The 17,649-nt window shown below is 38.9% G+C and overlaps 1 protein-coding gene across 2 annotated transcripts in view; it reads left to right on the top strand.

Annotated features, from left to right (window-relative positions):
• Window positions 1-822: 822 nt before the first annotated feature.
• Window positions 823-17,649, top strand: part of LOC117404300 (deleted in malignant brain tumors 1 protein-like) — a 23,387-nt gene continuing 6,560 nt past the window's right edge. For both annotated transcript variants that reach the window (XR_009320294.1, XM_034007139.3), the window contains exons 1-3: window positions 823-952; window positions 13,164-13,202; window positions 15,799-16,116. Coding sequence is in view for 1 of the 2 variants with exons in the window: in XM_034007139.3 (XP_033863030.3) it covers window positions 922-952; window positions 13,164-13,202; window positions 15,799-16,116 (388 nt within the window). In the remaining variant the exon portion in view is untranslated. The remainder of the gene's footprint in view (window positions 953-13,163; window positions 13,203-15,798; window positions 16,117-17,649) is intronic.

Raw genomic sequence — 17,649 nt, 5'->3', positions numbered from 1 at the left:
GGATACAAACAGAGGAGTTCTACAGGTGCTCTTTGAAGAGGTGAGTCTTAAAATTACAAACAGAACCCCCTGCCCGGACTATATATTGGAATATATGGCACTATATAACATATTTTGGAAAAGTAACACAATACATTGCAAAATGTTTGAAATATATTGCAATCTATTTCTCTTCTATGCAGGTTTCTATATGGTGTTGTTATACACTATTTTATTTATCCCATGCCAAAAATCTCATCTCTGCTCTTAACTAATAGCCTGTATTGGTAAATATATTTGTATTTTAAGCGATATAACCGATCATTCTCTAATTGTGTTTACCACCAGCTGAAGAAAGTACTTTATTTTAAACCATACAATTTTTCTAACAAACTGCCGCACCACATTGTTTTGAGCAAATTATAGATCTTAAATAATAGAATAATTCATACTGTGGTATATATTGTGCAACTTTAGGGTTCTTTTAAAGTTTTTAAAAGTCTTTAAAAAAATACATAAAATTGCTCTGCCTTTTTTCAGCTTGTTGGTGTAGTAAAATATGAAATGCGAAAGTTCAAATCATTGTGTGAAAGGAAGTGTTTGACAGAGCCTGGATACACAATCATTACACCACAGAAGCACATCGGCTCGGTGTGCAGGACGGGAGTGTTTCTTTTTAATATTGTGGTGGGAACGCAAAGGGTCTTGTGCAGGGCTAGTTGTTTTAAAATATTTTATATATATTAAAAAAAAAGTTGTCCCTTCATCCGGGCCCCCCTTCAAGGCGTTGGGCCCCGGGTAAATTTCCTCGTCCTCCCCGCCCTCTCGGTGGGCCTGGTCAGATGCACTACTTTAAAAATAACCACTTCCTTCCTCTATCGAGTGAGGCTAATGCAATAACCCACAAATTGTTCAGTTTCAATTCAACTTTGAGAGACCAAGATGATGCCAGTAATCCTAACTCTACTTTTCTGTAAGTATTTTGCTTTTATTTGAAAATTGCTACTTTACTCAGAGAGAGGCATCATTGTGATCTGCTTGTCATGTTACTGACGGCTCTGATTTTGAATGGTCAATGTCTGGCACTCGAGTGGCACTGCAATGGTTCTGTATTACACTGAGGGTCAATAGCAGCACAAGTATAGGGCAGCTACAATGGGATGAGGCTGGCAGACTGGGACCACAGTATGCTAACATCTCCTTCTCTGTTTACAGCACTCAAAACCTCAAATCAATAACTTTAGTTTATATCAGTGCATTCCATAACCCAGGTGAATACTATTTTGTAATTTGCTATTATTTAACTATAAATAATGACTCCTTTCCTGTAGGTTCTACTGTGCCTCTATTGACCGACTGGGCTAAGTTCCGTTAGTGTGGTTATCTAGAGCAGTGGTGCGCAAACTTTTTATATGCCATCCCTCCTTACTTAACATACATTTTGTTGTGCCTCCATCAGCAATTAAATTTGAAAAAATAAATCCGGGGTTTCACAAAATAAATATGTATTTTGCCAGCTCAATCTGAAGCTAAATGAACCCATTGAAGCACTTGGTTTGGCATTTTATGATGCAGAGCCAACCTGGTCTCACAAGGGAAACGTTAACACACTAACGTCTTGCCGAGGCTCTCAAGAATAGATTAATGCAGAACTTCGTTTTAGTAGGCCTACCTAAATTCATGACCCTTATTGTGATCGGGCTGTAGCATACAATGATGACGTCTATTACGAGTTGGGCACGCTTACCCTGTGTGAGCTGCCCTGCGAGAGCTAAGCTGTGTGAGCCTTCGTTCTGCAGCTCCTCCGGGGCTGTGGAAACATTACCCAGTTATTTTTTTTCTTGATCTACCACCGTGCTTTGCGGCTACCTTACCACAGAGTCCCAAATCGGTGTTGGTACGCCACATGGATTTGTTTCAAACATTTTTTTTTTTTTTTTTTTTACCTTTTCAGTACTGTATTGTTTTCAAACAACCATTTTTTTAAAAACATATTATGAATGTACATACTGAATGTGTTCTTAAAACATATTACACACTGTATAGGTAGGCCCTATGATAGAAATACTTTATAATTATTATTTTTTTGGTACTTATTTTGGTAAAATAGATCAGGGCAGCAGTGTGGAGTAGTGGTTAGGGCTCTGGACTCTTGACTGGAGGGTCGTGGGTTCAATCCCAGGTGGGGGACACTGCTGCTGTACCCTTGAGCAAGGTACTTTACCTAGATTGCTCCAGTAAAAACCCAACTGTATAAATGGGGAATTGTATGTAAAAATAATGTGATATCTTGTAACAATTGTACGTTGCCCTAGATAAGGGCATCTGCTAAGAAATTAATAATAATATCAGTTTTTGTAAGTTGACAAGCTGGTTCAGCTTCTGTGAGCTGCAAGCACTGATTTAAAGTGACAGGCACCCAAAAATGCATCAACATTTTCTCGAACATATATATTTATATTTCTGCAACAGAAGCACCTATAAACTCAATTTCAAGTGTTCTGGTATCAGACTAACATTAGCTAAAATTCTGAAACGTTTAGGTTTTGTTCTCAACAACCCCATGGATGCAATGTGTTCATTTCAGAATTACGATATATATATATATATATATATATATATATATATATATATATATATATATATATATATATATATATATATATATATATATATAAAACTGAGATCAATTAGGTCATACCAAATTTATATCTATCATACCTATCAGAATTTTATATCTCTCTACACGTGTAATACGTTTTAAGAACACATTCAGTATTTACATTCATAAAACAAAGCATGGAGATAGATCGAACAAGATGTTGCTGTGTTAACAGAGGTCAGAGTCTTCTGTGTGTTGGCTTAGCAATGGGAACGTCATTACTGAAGGCGTTACGGCCCCTGTAGTATTTCAAAGCGCTTTACAGACAGTATGCATCCTGACCAAGAAATAAAACAAAACAGTAAAATAACAAAATGAATAACAAACAGTTATATTATTAAAAACAGTAAATAGCATAGCAGAAGATCTAGATCAGACCACTTTCAAAACATAGGAAATAAGAAAATAGAAGGTTGTGTTTGCTGTCTTTAGGTTTTTTAAAACTATATATTTTTTTCATGGCTTTCATAGGGCTGTAAGCTTATTTACTATGGTTTTAATTATTTTTCATTATTGTTCAGCACTCTGATTCTTTTGAAAGGCGCTCTATAAGTTTAATACATTATTATTATTAAAACGTTCTGATTTTTACATTTTGCATTTACAATTTTAAAAAAAAACATTTTGGTGAAAATAATCGTACTTTGCTTTTCAATGTATCCCCAAAATAATGGAAAACTAAACAATGGCGTAACTTTAAAAAGACTTGTGTACTTGTGCTATTTGTGTAATGAAAGGGTCATAATCGGCCTGCGTCACAATGCCTGAGGAGAATACTGCAGACCTGTGGCACACAGTCAACGATTACAAAAATATTTATTATTATTATTATTATTATTATTATTATTATTATTATTATTATTATTATTATCATCCACAATCCCTGCTGCCAGAATATTGTTATTGATGTTGTAGATTTACATTCAGCTGATCGTTGTGATGACTTCTTCAGAATGACGGAGAGTTGTGGTTACAATTGTGCCGAAGTACAGCAACAGCTTTGCTAAGACCTGCCGGATACAGGCGAGGATAAAGAAATGTTAGATATCACACTTTTCTATACCCAGCTGCGAAGAGAGAGCACTGCAAACCAAATCACCATACTTACTACTCAGAATACACCGGGCATAAACTTCACATGGACCAAAATGCAAAACTTAAAAACTATCACCAAATGATATTCTTCCAGCTTACATAACCCGAACCGTAACTAGAACACTTTTTATATCATTTAATTAAAATGCTCCAGAAGAAAGAAAATACTTGCCGAAGGGGACCCACACACCCTCCCATCGGCATGTGGTGCTCAGTGAACAGCTTTACCTATTATCCAGAAGTCTGTTCAAATGGTCTACCACAGTTCAGAAGTGTCCCGAAGCATAGGAAGTACTTTATATTGCACTGTGCAACCATTCAGAACTCTCACGCAATACAAATACTAAATCTATCAAAGTAACACAAACATTAAAAGTAAAGGTAGCTAATTAGACACCAAACTGAACAAGAACAATACATCTGAGTGTGTGTGTGTGTGTGTGTGTGTGTGTGTGTGTGTGTGTATACCGTGTCTATCTGTATTGGATTTCTGCAGGGTAAGCTTGAAACAATGTATTTGCTTTGTTTCCGTGCTTGAAAGGTGTTAACCGCAGACCTGAAACAGCGTATCGGTTGGATTGCCTGAGAGCGTACTAATTAATTTGAAACATTGTAACGAATTAAAATACATTACTAAACCTAATAGGCTGTGAAACCAGTTAAAGAAAATAACTGACACTAATTTCTGAAACAATTATTATTTTAACCCTGTAATGCCCCAACATGTAACGAGAGAAGCTACTTTATAAAACTAGATTCTGTTTCTTGCACAAACACTCTTTGTGTGTCCTGCCACACACACACACACACACACACACACACACACACACACACACACACACACACACACACACACACACACACACACACACACACACACACACACACACACACACACACACACACAGAGAGAGAGAGAGAGAGAGAGAATGTACTGCTTATAAAAATGTTTGAATTGGGAGGCTGATTTTAAAAATAGAGCGTTGGCTAAACAGTTGTGGAAGATAAAATGAATATATTATTAAAATAATAACTTTAAGTGTTTCCTAGTCGTTTCATTTAAAAAGTAGGATCGAAATTACTCTTTGAATGCATAATACCCAGGTTGCTTGAATAAAAGACCTTCCCATTAATTTGAAGACATTTACCACTGAAATGTAACTCTCTTAATCAGTTCGTCGATATGAATTGGGAGGTCCACCTGTTGAAAACAAATCTACAATTTCAGGTTTTCTATTAAAAACCAAATGACACAATATAACTTAAATAGGAAAAACTTTATTACAGACAAATGAGACATAATGAAAATAGACTGGACAGTGACAATATTCAAAATTAGAATGAAAACAGTAATAGGGTAACAGGCTGTAAACTCCAAAAACTGAAGGGCTGTAACTAGGTAACCATTTTTTGTAGACCTGTTCTGTTTCTGCATGCTGGTAGCTTGTCAACTGACTCTGTATACTGAATAAATGAAATATTGTGTGTGCTTGATGTAAAACATTTATTTTGAACTTTTTTGGGGGGTCACAAACTGTTTAACAACTTATAAGAACATAAGAACATAAGAAAGTTTACAAATGAGAGGAGGCCATTCAGCCCATCTTGCTCGTTTGGTTGTTAGTAGCTTATTGATTCCAGAATCTCATCAGGCAGCTTCTTGAAGGATCCCAGGGTGTCAGCTTCAACAACATTACTGGGGAGTTGGTTCCAGATGCTCACAATTCTCTGTGTAAAAAAGGTCCTCCTATTTTCTGTTCTGAATGCCCTTTTATCTAATCTCCATTTCTGACCCCTGGTCCTTGTTTCTTTTTTCAGGTAAGACATGGTTTATTTAGATTTCTAGAAAGCTTTTGACAAAGTCCCGCATAAATGATTAATTCTCAAACTGAACGCAGTAGGGATTCAAAGAAATGTATGCACATGGATTAGGGAGTGGTTAACATGTAGAAAACAGAAAGTACTGATTAGAGAAGAAACCTCAAAATGGAGTGAGGTAACCAGTGATGTACCACAGGGATCAGTATTAGGTCCTCTGCTCTTCCTAATCTACATTAATGATTTAGATTCTGGTATAGTAAGCAAACTTGTTAAATTTGCAGACGACACAAAAATACGAGGAGTGGCAAACACTGATGCAGCAGCAAATGTCATCCAAAATGATCTAGACAGCATTCAGAACTGGGCAGACACATGGCAAATGACATTTAATAGAGAAAAGTGTAAGGTATTGCACGCAGGCAAAATTCAAAACCTGAAAAAAGAAACAAGGACCAGGGGTCAGAAATGGAGATTAGATAAAGGGGCATTCAGAACAGAAAATAGGAGGCACTTTTTTACACAAAGAATTGTGAGGATCTGGAACCAACTCCCCAGTAATGTTGTTGAAGCTGACACCCTGGGATCCTTCAAGAAGCTGCTTGATGAGATTCTGGGATCAATAAGCTACTAACAAATTGTCATGAGTTTAAAACATTAAAAAGCTCAATAAAAAAATAAAAAATAATACAAACCTTGACTATCATCGGCCACTATGCTAGACTTGTGACAGCGTATTTGCTTAAAGAAAAAACATTTTTAATATAAAATTCTACAAACCTTAAATGTGTCTGTGTTCGTCTGTGTCTTAGGCAAAGAGAACACTGTTGTACATTAAACTGTGCCCCGCATGCAGCTAAGGGCATCGCTCGAAGATAAGAACCTAGGGACTCAGCACTGCATCGGTGGTTATGTGCTAAGGGTTGCTGGTCGCTTAGTTTAGAAGATAAGAAACGGTTCAGAACCAATGGCGAATCGTTGCAGTAAATGGTAAAAGCAGTTACTCAAAAATGAAAAACAGTTTAAAAGGGAGAAATGTGAATTGTTAACACGTGTAGAGGCTACATTTCCAGAGGTATATAGCCCCGATACAGAAGGAAGCAACACGGGGTGGCTTTAAATAGAGAAGTGTGTATATTTAAAAAAGACAAAGTGTTTTAAAATTAACAAGGAACAGGTGCTGTACAGATCTAAATAGACCTATGCAGAAGTAAAGCGACACAGGCTGGTCTTAAAAAGAGAAGTGTGTCTGTTGAAAAAAGACAAAATGTTTAAATTAAGGAACAACCTGTTTAAGAAATGTACATACTTAACCCAAAGACATAAATAAATAAATGCATAAATAAATCAATAAAATTATGTGAGACTCTGTATACATTGTTAAGTTAACATTTTAAAAACATAACTGCATTATTTAATTTACACAGCTGGATTTACAAGCATGTACCAATTGTCTTGAGTTTTAAAACAACAAAATGTCCAATAGAAAAAAGAACCTTGACTATCGGCTGCCGCTGTGTTAGATTTACAATGTATTTACTTAAACTGAAAAAAAACGTTTTAAAATAAAACACTACAAACCTTTTCAATGTCAGTGCTTGTCTGTGACTGTACAAACTGAAAGAGACTTGTGAGTGTGGCTGGTGGTTCCCCCAGTGTGTTTTTACAGAAGTTTTACCTCGGTTCAGGGCCATGTGTGTAGTTTTAAAGCAACAGTTTTAAAGTTTATAGTTTCAAGTCAATTTTGATCTTAAGAAAACCAATTGTTACATTAAAACGGTAAATAAAACTAAAGTATAGAGTTGTGGTTGTATTTTTTAATGTACACTAATAAAAGACGGTGTATGTTGACCCAGCCGTGTAGAAAGACCGGTTTAGGTCTATTGGCAATGCTGGAGCAGCCTGTAAGTTTATGCAGAAGTAAACGAACACAAGTACAGACTGAAGGATTATTAACTGAACTAAACAGTCTTTAGCCACGTATTTAAACACGCTGAAACCAGGCGCTTCTGCTGAAATGTCAATTTGTGACCCCTGGTCCTTGTTTCTTTTTTCAGTACTTCTTTGCACTCTTTCTAGAGCAGCAATGTCCTATATGGGGTGACCAGAACTGAACAAAATATTTTAGTTAAGGTCTTGCTAATGCATTGTAAAGTTTTAACATTACTTCCCTTGATTTAAATTCAGCAGTTACAGCTAGCCCCTCTCAATAATGACATAGAAGACTTCTCATTACACAGTATGTCACTCCCGTTTGAAAGTTTTTCATACATAGGACTGTTATGTATTTACAGAAAACTGCACAAAAAACTATTCCGGATAGTCTATTAAGTGCTCAGAATAGCGGGGGTCTGTATAAAGAAAACAAGTGTCAGATTGGTTCACAGACCAGTACGCTTACACGATGCATAAACCAAACAGGGGGAGCATTTTTAAGAGAAACAGAACGGTGATTGCTGACTGAGTCACAAGGGCAAAGTGAACTAGAGATGTGCCGGTATTCAAACTTCAACGATGGTTTTAGGTTACATTATAGTGTATAGCTGCACTGTCTAAGGATGCAGGGGCTGGCCCTTTGACAAGCAAGACAGCTAAAGAAGTGAACAGCGCATTTCAAAGCCTCCAACCGCTGCATCCTGTGTTGATATCTCGGGGCTGTCCGGCCAGTTTCACAAGAGAGTCGCCAATGCAATTGCGATAAACAATTGTTGTGGAGTTCTTAGCACAGGGCGCGTAGAATGTCATTTATCTGTCACAGAGCTGCTGGCTAAGACAGACTACGTTTAGTCCTGACGGTTGTTTGGAATATGGATGGCGATGCACACATGCTTTTAGTAGTACTGAAATATGTATTTGAAAAGCAATGCAAAGAGCTGTGTTGATCGACTTAAATAACTAGGATAACAATCTTTGCTTTGCAGGCAGTGTTTTCAGGTTGTACAAGGCCGTGGATGTCGTGACTGGGAATTGTTAGAGGGGACTAAGAAAATACACAGAAATCTTTTCTGAACTGGAAAAGATTCCGATGACAAAGCATTTGAAAACCATTTGAGTGTTACCATTAAAGTGCTTTTTAGTTTGGGAATCTGGCGTCGAAATCTGTCTACAGGATTTATTTTGAGTACTTGTGTGTGTGTGTGTGTGTGTGTGTGTGTGTGTGTGTGTGTGTGTGTTTGTTTAGTTATATTCTTCCAAGCAACGGTGTTTAGAGATGCTAGTTGGGCCCCTCATTAGATGGGGTGGGTGTTCTTGAGAATGTCCAGTTTGTGACGGTCAGCTAAGAAAATGTGGTGTTTTAAGATGCCAAAGTGGCCAACCGACCTCGTGGTGTTCACATTATTGTCCTTTTAGAAACGCTTTTGTGTCAATGTTCTGCAACCAACTACTGTGTAGTATTGAAAAACGTGATGCTAGTAATTCAGTTATGCAAACTGAAATCTTAAAAAAAAAAAAAAAAAAAAAACAATAAACATGTTAATTTAAAAAAAAAAATCAAATTTATTCATCAGAAAACATTTAAAATATTTACAAACAGGTACTTAGCCATATACTGTAAAACTGTCCACTTGTATTGCACTTACACGTTACAGGATGGATCCACTGCTTTTGGTTATTTATATGCAACACAAACATCGTTTGGGGTGTGTGAGCACATATTTTACATTTTGTATACATACATTTTGTCTACAAACACTCATGTATCCTATATATATATATATATATATATATATATATATATATATATATATATATATATATATATATATATATATATATATATAGTCGGGCACACAGCCCGACTCAAGCCGCCCTGGCTCATCTCATCTCAACTGACCGTACAGTGTGCATCCCCCTTAAAAGCACACTGCAAATTTGAAGAGGCGACTTTAACACAGTGAGTGTTAAATCAACACTTTTAAAAGTGTTGAAATTCTAACACCGTCTCAGAGTTCATTTTCTAACACTCTGAGTGTTGGACATAAACACCACATCAGTGCTAATAGCACTATGCTCAGAGTTGCAACACAGCATTTTCCCAACACGAGCTAGAGTCAAACATGTAAACAACACTAGCACAGTGAACAATTAGCATGCCTCTGAACAGTCTTTTGAGTTTGAATATTACCCTGTACCAGTGTAGCCAACACCAATAAAGTGACAAAATGGCATGTTTTTCAACACTGTTTGGAGTAAAATTTTTACTCAATTCCAGTGTAACTAACACCAGCAAAGTGAACACCTTATTCATGTTACCTTATGCCAGTTGGTCAATGATTTCTAAAAGGTAAGTTCAAAACAGTGCTCAAGTTACAATTTAGAAAACTGACAAGTGGAATAATTTTAAGACATTTATTATGAACCGTGGCAGAATTGCATAAAATGTCATGTTGAAACATAACATAGAAGTTACACAAAATATCATTGGGGTGCACCGAGTAACAACATAAATCCTCCAAATATATGCTCTTCACATGTGACATGAGGTGGTGGACATTTAAGTCCTGAATTTTTGCAATTCTGCATTTAAGCCATGTTTAAAATCAGTTCAAGTGCTTTTGACCATATTCACTTATCCACAGTGAGACAATAGCATTCTAGAGATCACTCAAATAATGGTGAGGTATCAGGGTATCAGCCACAATGGTCAAATTAAGCCTGGATTTAAACAGCCAAATTTCCAGGGAATTGTCTCCCTCCAAGATGTCATGCATGATGTCAAACACAAAATTGTAAGACACATTGAAATATGCCAAGGTGTTTAGGATGCTATTGCATTTTATGTCAATGCATGACATTGTCTCAGGATTTTGAGCAAGGTGGCTGTAATGCTGGTCATTCAACAATTTGCTATGTAAGGTAAGACGAGCATCATTCTCACTGAACACGGACTTAGATAAAACCTTGTCATTTAAACAGACCCTGCAAAAGTAGTTGGCACTAAAAGATTCCATAAACCCAAGAATGCTGTGCATGCCTAAATTGTCAGCGGTAACTTGTGCAATTGTACTGTAAACAAGCTCCTCAGAAAATGGAACATCCATTTCACTACGTTCTAAGACATTCACACCCTCAAGAAAAGGCCCTAGTATTCTGTCAATGCCATATTTTTTGGCATCTTGAGAGTGAAATAAAGAAATAAGATGAATATTCATTAGAGATTAATTCAATTTGGGGGGGGAGATTTCTGAGAATGAAATACCTTGTTTTGAGCCCAAAGGATTAGCAGTTTCGAAGTCATCGTAATAAACCTGAATTTGTAAGGCACATTTTTTCATTGAAAACAATGGATGTTTTTTGAAGTAGCTCCCATAACAGAAATCCTGATACATGTCACTTTGACAGCAAGACTAGATATAACTGCATACATTCTTAAATATGAAGTTTAAAGTTTTAAGTAATAGGACATATATGAAGGGACTTGCTCATAAACTCCAGAGGTTCTATTCCTCTTAGTGTCGTATCTTACACCTAAAGGTACCTCTACAGGCTCAACAACACCCCATTTGTCACTGAAGTATTTTTTCCATTTGTATTAAAGTTGCTAAAAGGATTGAGTAAATTCTCAAAAAAATTCTTCTAAAGACGGTCTGCTGGGGTTGGAAAGGGGGGGGACTAAACTCAAAACTTGACTCTTTATACTTGAGTGGAGTTAAGAACATAAGAACATAAGAAAGTTTACAAACGAGAGGAAGCCATTCAGCCCATCTTGCTCGTTTGGTTGTTAGTAGCTTATTGATCCCAGAATCTCATCAAGCAGCTTCTTGAAGGATCCCAGGGTGCCAGCTTCAACAACATTACTAGGGAGTTGGTTCCAGACCCTCACAATTATCTGTTCATTCACATACTCTTCCATGTTTTCAACTACTGACAGGATTATGTTAGTTGCTACAGCACTTCCCTGCAATTTAGCAACAATGGATGCACACATGTGTTGGGTTTGTTCATTAGTCATATGACATACATCAGATTCTTCAAACAATTCTGATTGGGTTGCATCAGAGAGGCCTGTTTGTAATGAAATGCCACTAACATCTGGAACTGTTGGCATTTGTGTAATCAAATCATTTATTTTTATTTTTTATTTTTTTATAAATTTAGTCATTGCCAATTATTATTTTGTCCTCCGAAGCGTGTGCCGTCAGCCGACCGCTTTTTTTCACACTGCGGACTCACCATGCAGCCACCCAAGAGCTACAGCGTCGGAGGACAACGCAGCTCTCGGGCAGCTTACAGGCAAGCTCGCAGGCGCCCGGCCAGACTACAGGGGTCGCTGGTGCGTGGTGAGCCAAGGACACCCTGGCCGACCTAACCCTCCCTCCCCCAGGGCGATGCTCGGCCAATTGAGTGTCACCCCGTGGAAGCGCCCGTCCTTGGTCAGCAAAGGAATAGCCTGGACTCAAAGTTGCAATGTCCAGACTACAGAGCGCATCCTGCACTCCACGTGGAGCTCCTTTACTGGATGCGCCACTCGGAAGCCCAATCAAATCATTTCTTGACGTAATACGCTCTTCACCATGAGTGTTTTTAAGATGTTTCCTAAAACCTGCAAAACTTCAAAATTGCAAAGAACACCCATCCTGGGCACAAATCAAACTGAACTTTTTGCTTGGATAAATCCCATGTGAAAGTTTAAGGTGGCGAATCAACTGAATGGTTGTGTCATATGAAGGATTTACATACGAAGCACCTATACATTGTTTAACAGTTGAGCTCTCAGCTCCTTTACTTTTGGGCTTTCTCTGGTGCAACCCACATCGATGTTGTACACTGTTGTCTGGAGAAATGTGTACATGCTGCTGAGGGATTCATCATATGTTAAATATATATAAATGTTTTATTAGATCTGTTAAGCACTGCTGTTACAGTGCTGAATAACAACTATTTGGACAGAGGAACATTGTTTTATTCCTTTTTTTGGGATAGGGCTTCAACAATTTTTTTAAGGTTTTCCAGTGTTCTGGCATTTATAATGTGCATTCTGTTGCCTTGGAGACTCTTCTTTAGTTTGTACCATTTACAAAACGAAAATCATTCTTCAAACACTGTTGTCATTGTCCCTGTGGAACCGAGTGCCACAAACGCATTTTAATGGCTTTCATTGTTGCCTCTGATGTCCTCCAAATCCAATTAAAAAAAAAAAAATGAGAAACAATCCTCAGCCTAAATTCCTACCATGCCGCTGCCTGGCCTCGAGCACCAAACAGGGGAGTTTACCCCCTTTTTTATTTACCACTACACCACTGCATTTATCCCCCCCATTGGTACGCACATCATGAGCACCCTGTGGGCCCCTCAAGGTTTGGACATTGCCTTATCTGGCCTTCCAGAGAATGTAATTGAATACCACTGCCCTAGGTCTTCAATGGCAGACAGACAGCCAGTGACACTACGATGGTACAGTATTTTACTAAGGGGCAATGGCATCACAAGTATAGGGCAGCTACAATGAGCTGAGCCTGCCATTGGTAGAACTGGACCACTGTATACTATCTATACCCTTCCCAAATGCTCTTCACTGGTAGTTTTGGCAAATTGCACATATCTAAGTTTTGATTTATTTATGTATTTATCTCGTCGCAGTTTCTTCATTTTTTCTTTCTCCTTCTAGGCAATCTCCTTGGTCAGCAGAACACAGTCCTTGAAGTAGGTGGGTACAGTTCACGTAAGCATGCTTCAGTGAGGGATGGTTAGCTGTAGTTCTTTATACAGGCAGCTGAAGCTGTGTTCCTAAAATGATTCTGAAACTGTGCCAGCAGCAATCTCTTCCATGTCTCGTAGATCTCACATGGCTGATGGGCAAATGGGCATCAGACTTTTTAAAGTGTTGCTTTAATGGAGTTTTTGAAAAGTCCCCCAGATGTGATGATGGGACTATCCCCTCCAAGTATTCCGATGTGTCCGAGCGTTTTGTGTGATTCGTAATTTTATTGGATTCAGAGCTCCGGAAAAAGACGGGGGAGGACGTGATATTGAGAGGAATGGTAGTTTATCGCGCCAAGTTTATCAGTGAAGAGCTAGAACTGCCAGACTCTGTACAGCAAGGATAGTTTATGTGTATTCAGGGTATTGGAACAGCAAAAGTAAATCAGCCAAAAGCACCATTTCACTTTTAATTTGTAGTTCCCAACACTCTTAGATGAAATGTAGAATGAAAAAAGTCAATACCTGTCATACAGTAAGAGAAATAAGCTGCCAAAGTAAGGTAAAAATGTCCTCCTCCTTTTTCTCCCAACATATTTTTTTCAGACCCCAACCACTTTTATACACGTTATTTTAGGGGGGCTGAGTGACATCGCTGCCCTAAAAAATAATCGTTTTTTTTTAGAACGTTAAAAAAAGGTAAAACTATAAACTGAATACAGTACTGAAAACAAGTTTCAATGCTATTCCCAAAACAGCAGGCTGTATTCCAGAGTGCTGTTGGTCCTACAGTTTTACGCTTATACATTTGTGTGGATATTTCCCACAAAACAACAACGAACACAGTTTATGACGTTTTAAATGAAATAAGCGATACAGTATCACGTCTTTCTTAACAGCTTGTCTTAATAGAGTTCCACCTGTAATTTGTAACTTACGTTTCTTATCAATAAATTCACATCTACTATTTTAACTGTCTTATCTTTTCATACAAAGTAAAACGTTTTTAGTGAATAAAAAAAAACCTGGTATTGTCAAAATTGAAGATTGTATAACATGGCTAGGCAAAGATCTCCATGCAGCTACCAACGATTTCTAAACACAAAACCCCAGACCCGGCACAAGAAGATAACAACTAAGAACTTGAACTTGAAGCATATGTGGAAGCGACTGTAAGTGTAATCTCCGTCAACACATACTAGGATAGTAACCAAAATCATATCCCTCTTCCCACAGTATATAATGAGGAAAAGTTAAATGAATATATATTTTTTTACATTTGCATTTGTAATTTCTAAATATTGTGTATATAAATCAGTGGTCACGAACCCAAAATAAATGTTACTTTTTAAACTTTAATACATGGTAAGACTATCAATCAATCAATCAATCAATTTTTATTTTATATAGCGCCTTTCATAGTGGACCGCCATCACAAAGCGCTTTACAAGATGCAGTAACAACAAGAAAATCCATAATACTTTAAATACAGAGAAATGCATCATACATGTTACAGTAAAAAAAAAAAAAAAGCTTAATACAATACAGTGAAAATGCATTATACGTTAAATACCGTGAAAAATACATAATACATGAAATAGCAGCAACACAGCAGCTAATAGCAGATATCAGGCTTAAAGAGCATGGAAAGCGAGAGAGAACTTGAGAGCTGATTTGAAACGAGCGACGGTGGGAGCACCACATCCTCAGAAGGAATAGAAAAAAAAACATGCATGATAAAAACAGCCAAAAAATAACCAAACCACCAAACACGACATTAACCCTGGAAAAAAATTACCTCAAGTTCAATCTACAAATAAAGCGTGAGTTCCTATAATGTGTTTTAGAAACATATATATTTTAATTGGCGGCCCGGTACTTTAAGATTTAGGACTACACCACTGCTGTGGACCATGTTGTGACATGCCCTGTCAGTCAGGAGGCTGTGTGGTCCAGTGGTTAAAGAAAAGGGCTTATAACCACCAGGTCCCCGGTTCAAATCCCACCTCAGCCACTGACCTCATCGTGTGACCCTGAGCAAGTCACTTAACCTCCTTGTGCTCCTGCAGACGTAATTGTAAGTGACTCTGCAGCTGATGCATAGTTCACACAGCCTAGTCTCTGTAAGTCGCCTTGGATAAAGGCGTCTGCTAAATAATAATAATAATAATGGTCTTCTACGAAATTTCATTAAAAATATAGTGTTGTACTGCCAAACTAAATCACAGTCAAGATAAATACAGCTATTGCTTAAACTAAACCCCGTCCATAAAATAAATTCTGAAAAATATAATGCTGCCTGTAGCTGTATTTTATTAATGTGTAGTTTTTATTGTTTAAAAAACAAACTGCTTTTAATTTTCTATAACATAATAATAATAATAATAATAATAATAATAATAATAATAATAATAATAATAATAATAATAATAATAATAATAATAATGTACCTATTTTCATTTGATTAGATTAATTTTCTGCAATGGAAAATTAATCTAAAAAATGATGTCAGAGTCGTTCTCTCCTCACTGCGCTTTCACTGTAGTGTTCTGTGTCTCTGATTAACCTCTTTAACGTTTGTGTTCCTGTGTTCTGATTGCCAGGCAGCACCAACCTGCGTGTGGCGAGTGGAGACAGCTGTTCAGGGAGAGTGGAGCTCTATCACCGGGGGGAATGGGGCACTGTGTGTGGGGACGGCTGGGACTTGAACGATGCTAAAGCTGTCTGCAGATTTCTGGACTGCGGCTTTGCTAAATCTGTTGAAAAAAGCAGCTCCCGGTTTGGGAAAGGGACCGGGACAGTCTGGCTTAGCAGAGTGAACTGCACTGGGAATGAAAAATCACTCGCGCAATGCCCCAAATCAGAGTTCGGGAAAACACCCGACTGCGATCACGAGAAAGATGCTGGCGTGGAATGTGCCGGTAAGACAGTTGGTTAATGATTATTATTGATAGGCATTTATTTTGAGAGCCTCAATTAAACATTAATTGGGATATTTTGTCCCTTATTAGTTTGCACGGTTGCACTGTGCACTTACAGAGTTTAATATGCTTTATCATACCCCTCTGTGCTTTACAATGCTTATGCTTACCATGCTTTCACTGTTCTTTATTACACTTTGCTGCGCTTTTACTGTGGTACACTGTAACAGGCTGCTAGCGTGTGGGTGTGTGAATTCGCTGCTGAGTGACAGGCAGGGGATCGAGATGAAGGTTTAAGTTGACACTACTCCCTAAAGCATGGGGGTCCCCATTAATCACCTTGCTATACTTTTAAAGGAATCTAAAATCCCAGAAATAATCTTCAGTGTATTAACACACCGTCACGGTTTCACTTTCTCAATTCGGATCCCGGGTCACTCTCACTGCGATCAGAGGATTACATCTTTGTCCGGGTAGCATGTGCGATATTCAGCCCATTGCCCTTGGCTTTGCAGCAGTCCTGAGGTGAACAAACAGGATCTTTTTAAACCTGACGCCCCACTGGAACACACCTACCGTTAGGTTACTTACTGTAACCCTGGTTCCCTGAAAGAGAAGACGACCACCAACAACATTACATTATGTATGGGATATGCCTGCCCATTAGGTAGGTTCTTACTGAGCTCTCTATACCAGAGCTGATGATGATGCACTCGATCCTGCCCACCGAGGGATTAAAACTATCATCCTGAGGAAGCCATTTCTCTTTTTCCATCGAACCCATGAGGGCGACTGATGTGACCTCGCAATTGGTGGTCGTCTTTTCTTGGAGACCAGAGATCTGCAGCAGTGTGCTGGACAGGAGACGTAGCTCCGTGGCCACCAGCTCAGGGAGCGGGGCCTCGCGCAGTAGCCTATCCATATAGGCCGTCAGCACCCTCGCCGTATTTGACAGGCGAGTTGCCTGCGCATCTGCTGCATATGCCCGCTTGAGGTGCATTTCTGTCACCCTGCACTGAGGGTTCGGAAGCGCCGGGTCTCTGGGCAACCCACCCGCCGGCGGGGCCTTAACCAGGGCCGCAATGGTGGAGTCTACTGGAAGGAATCCTGCTAGGCCCAGCTTTTCCGCGCCTTCTAGATAGTCAAGCAGTGCGGCCTGTTTTAGGACCTGAGGCTGGACGATCCCAGGAGGAGCGTACCTCCTCCATGGAGTCCAGGAACTTTTGAGGGCGGTAAGCCATTGCCTGCGTCCGGAACACGGACTGGCGTGGTTCTGCCGCTGGTGTCCAGGGTACCTGCAGGAAGGCTGCAGCGCATCCCATCAGTGCCAAAACTGAGCTCAGACAATGGGGGAGCACTGGCTTCCGAGGCTACCCCGAAGCCCGGTTCTTCCTCAGCAGGGGGTTCGAGCTCCCCACCTACCTGCATGTCAGAGGAGAAGGAGGCCCCCTCCCCAGAGGTCACTATAGAAAGCATGTCCTCTTGCACCAGCTGGGATGCCTCTTACCATCCACCCTGATCTCCCCTGGGGGA

This window comes from Acipenser ruthenus, chromosome 56 (genome assembly GCF_902713425.1).
Source record: "Acipenser ruthenus chromosome 56, fAciRut3.2 maternal haplotype, whole genome shotgun sequence".
Lineage (NCBI taxonomy): Eukaryota > Metazoa > Chordata > Actinopteri > Acipenseriformes > Acipenseridae > Acipenser > Acipenser ruthenus.
Note: the sequence above shows the minus strand (reverse complement) of the source record. Positions and strands in the feature narration are given on the sequence as shown.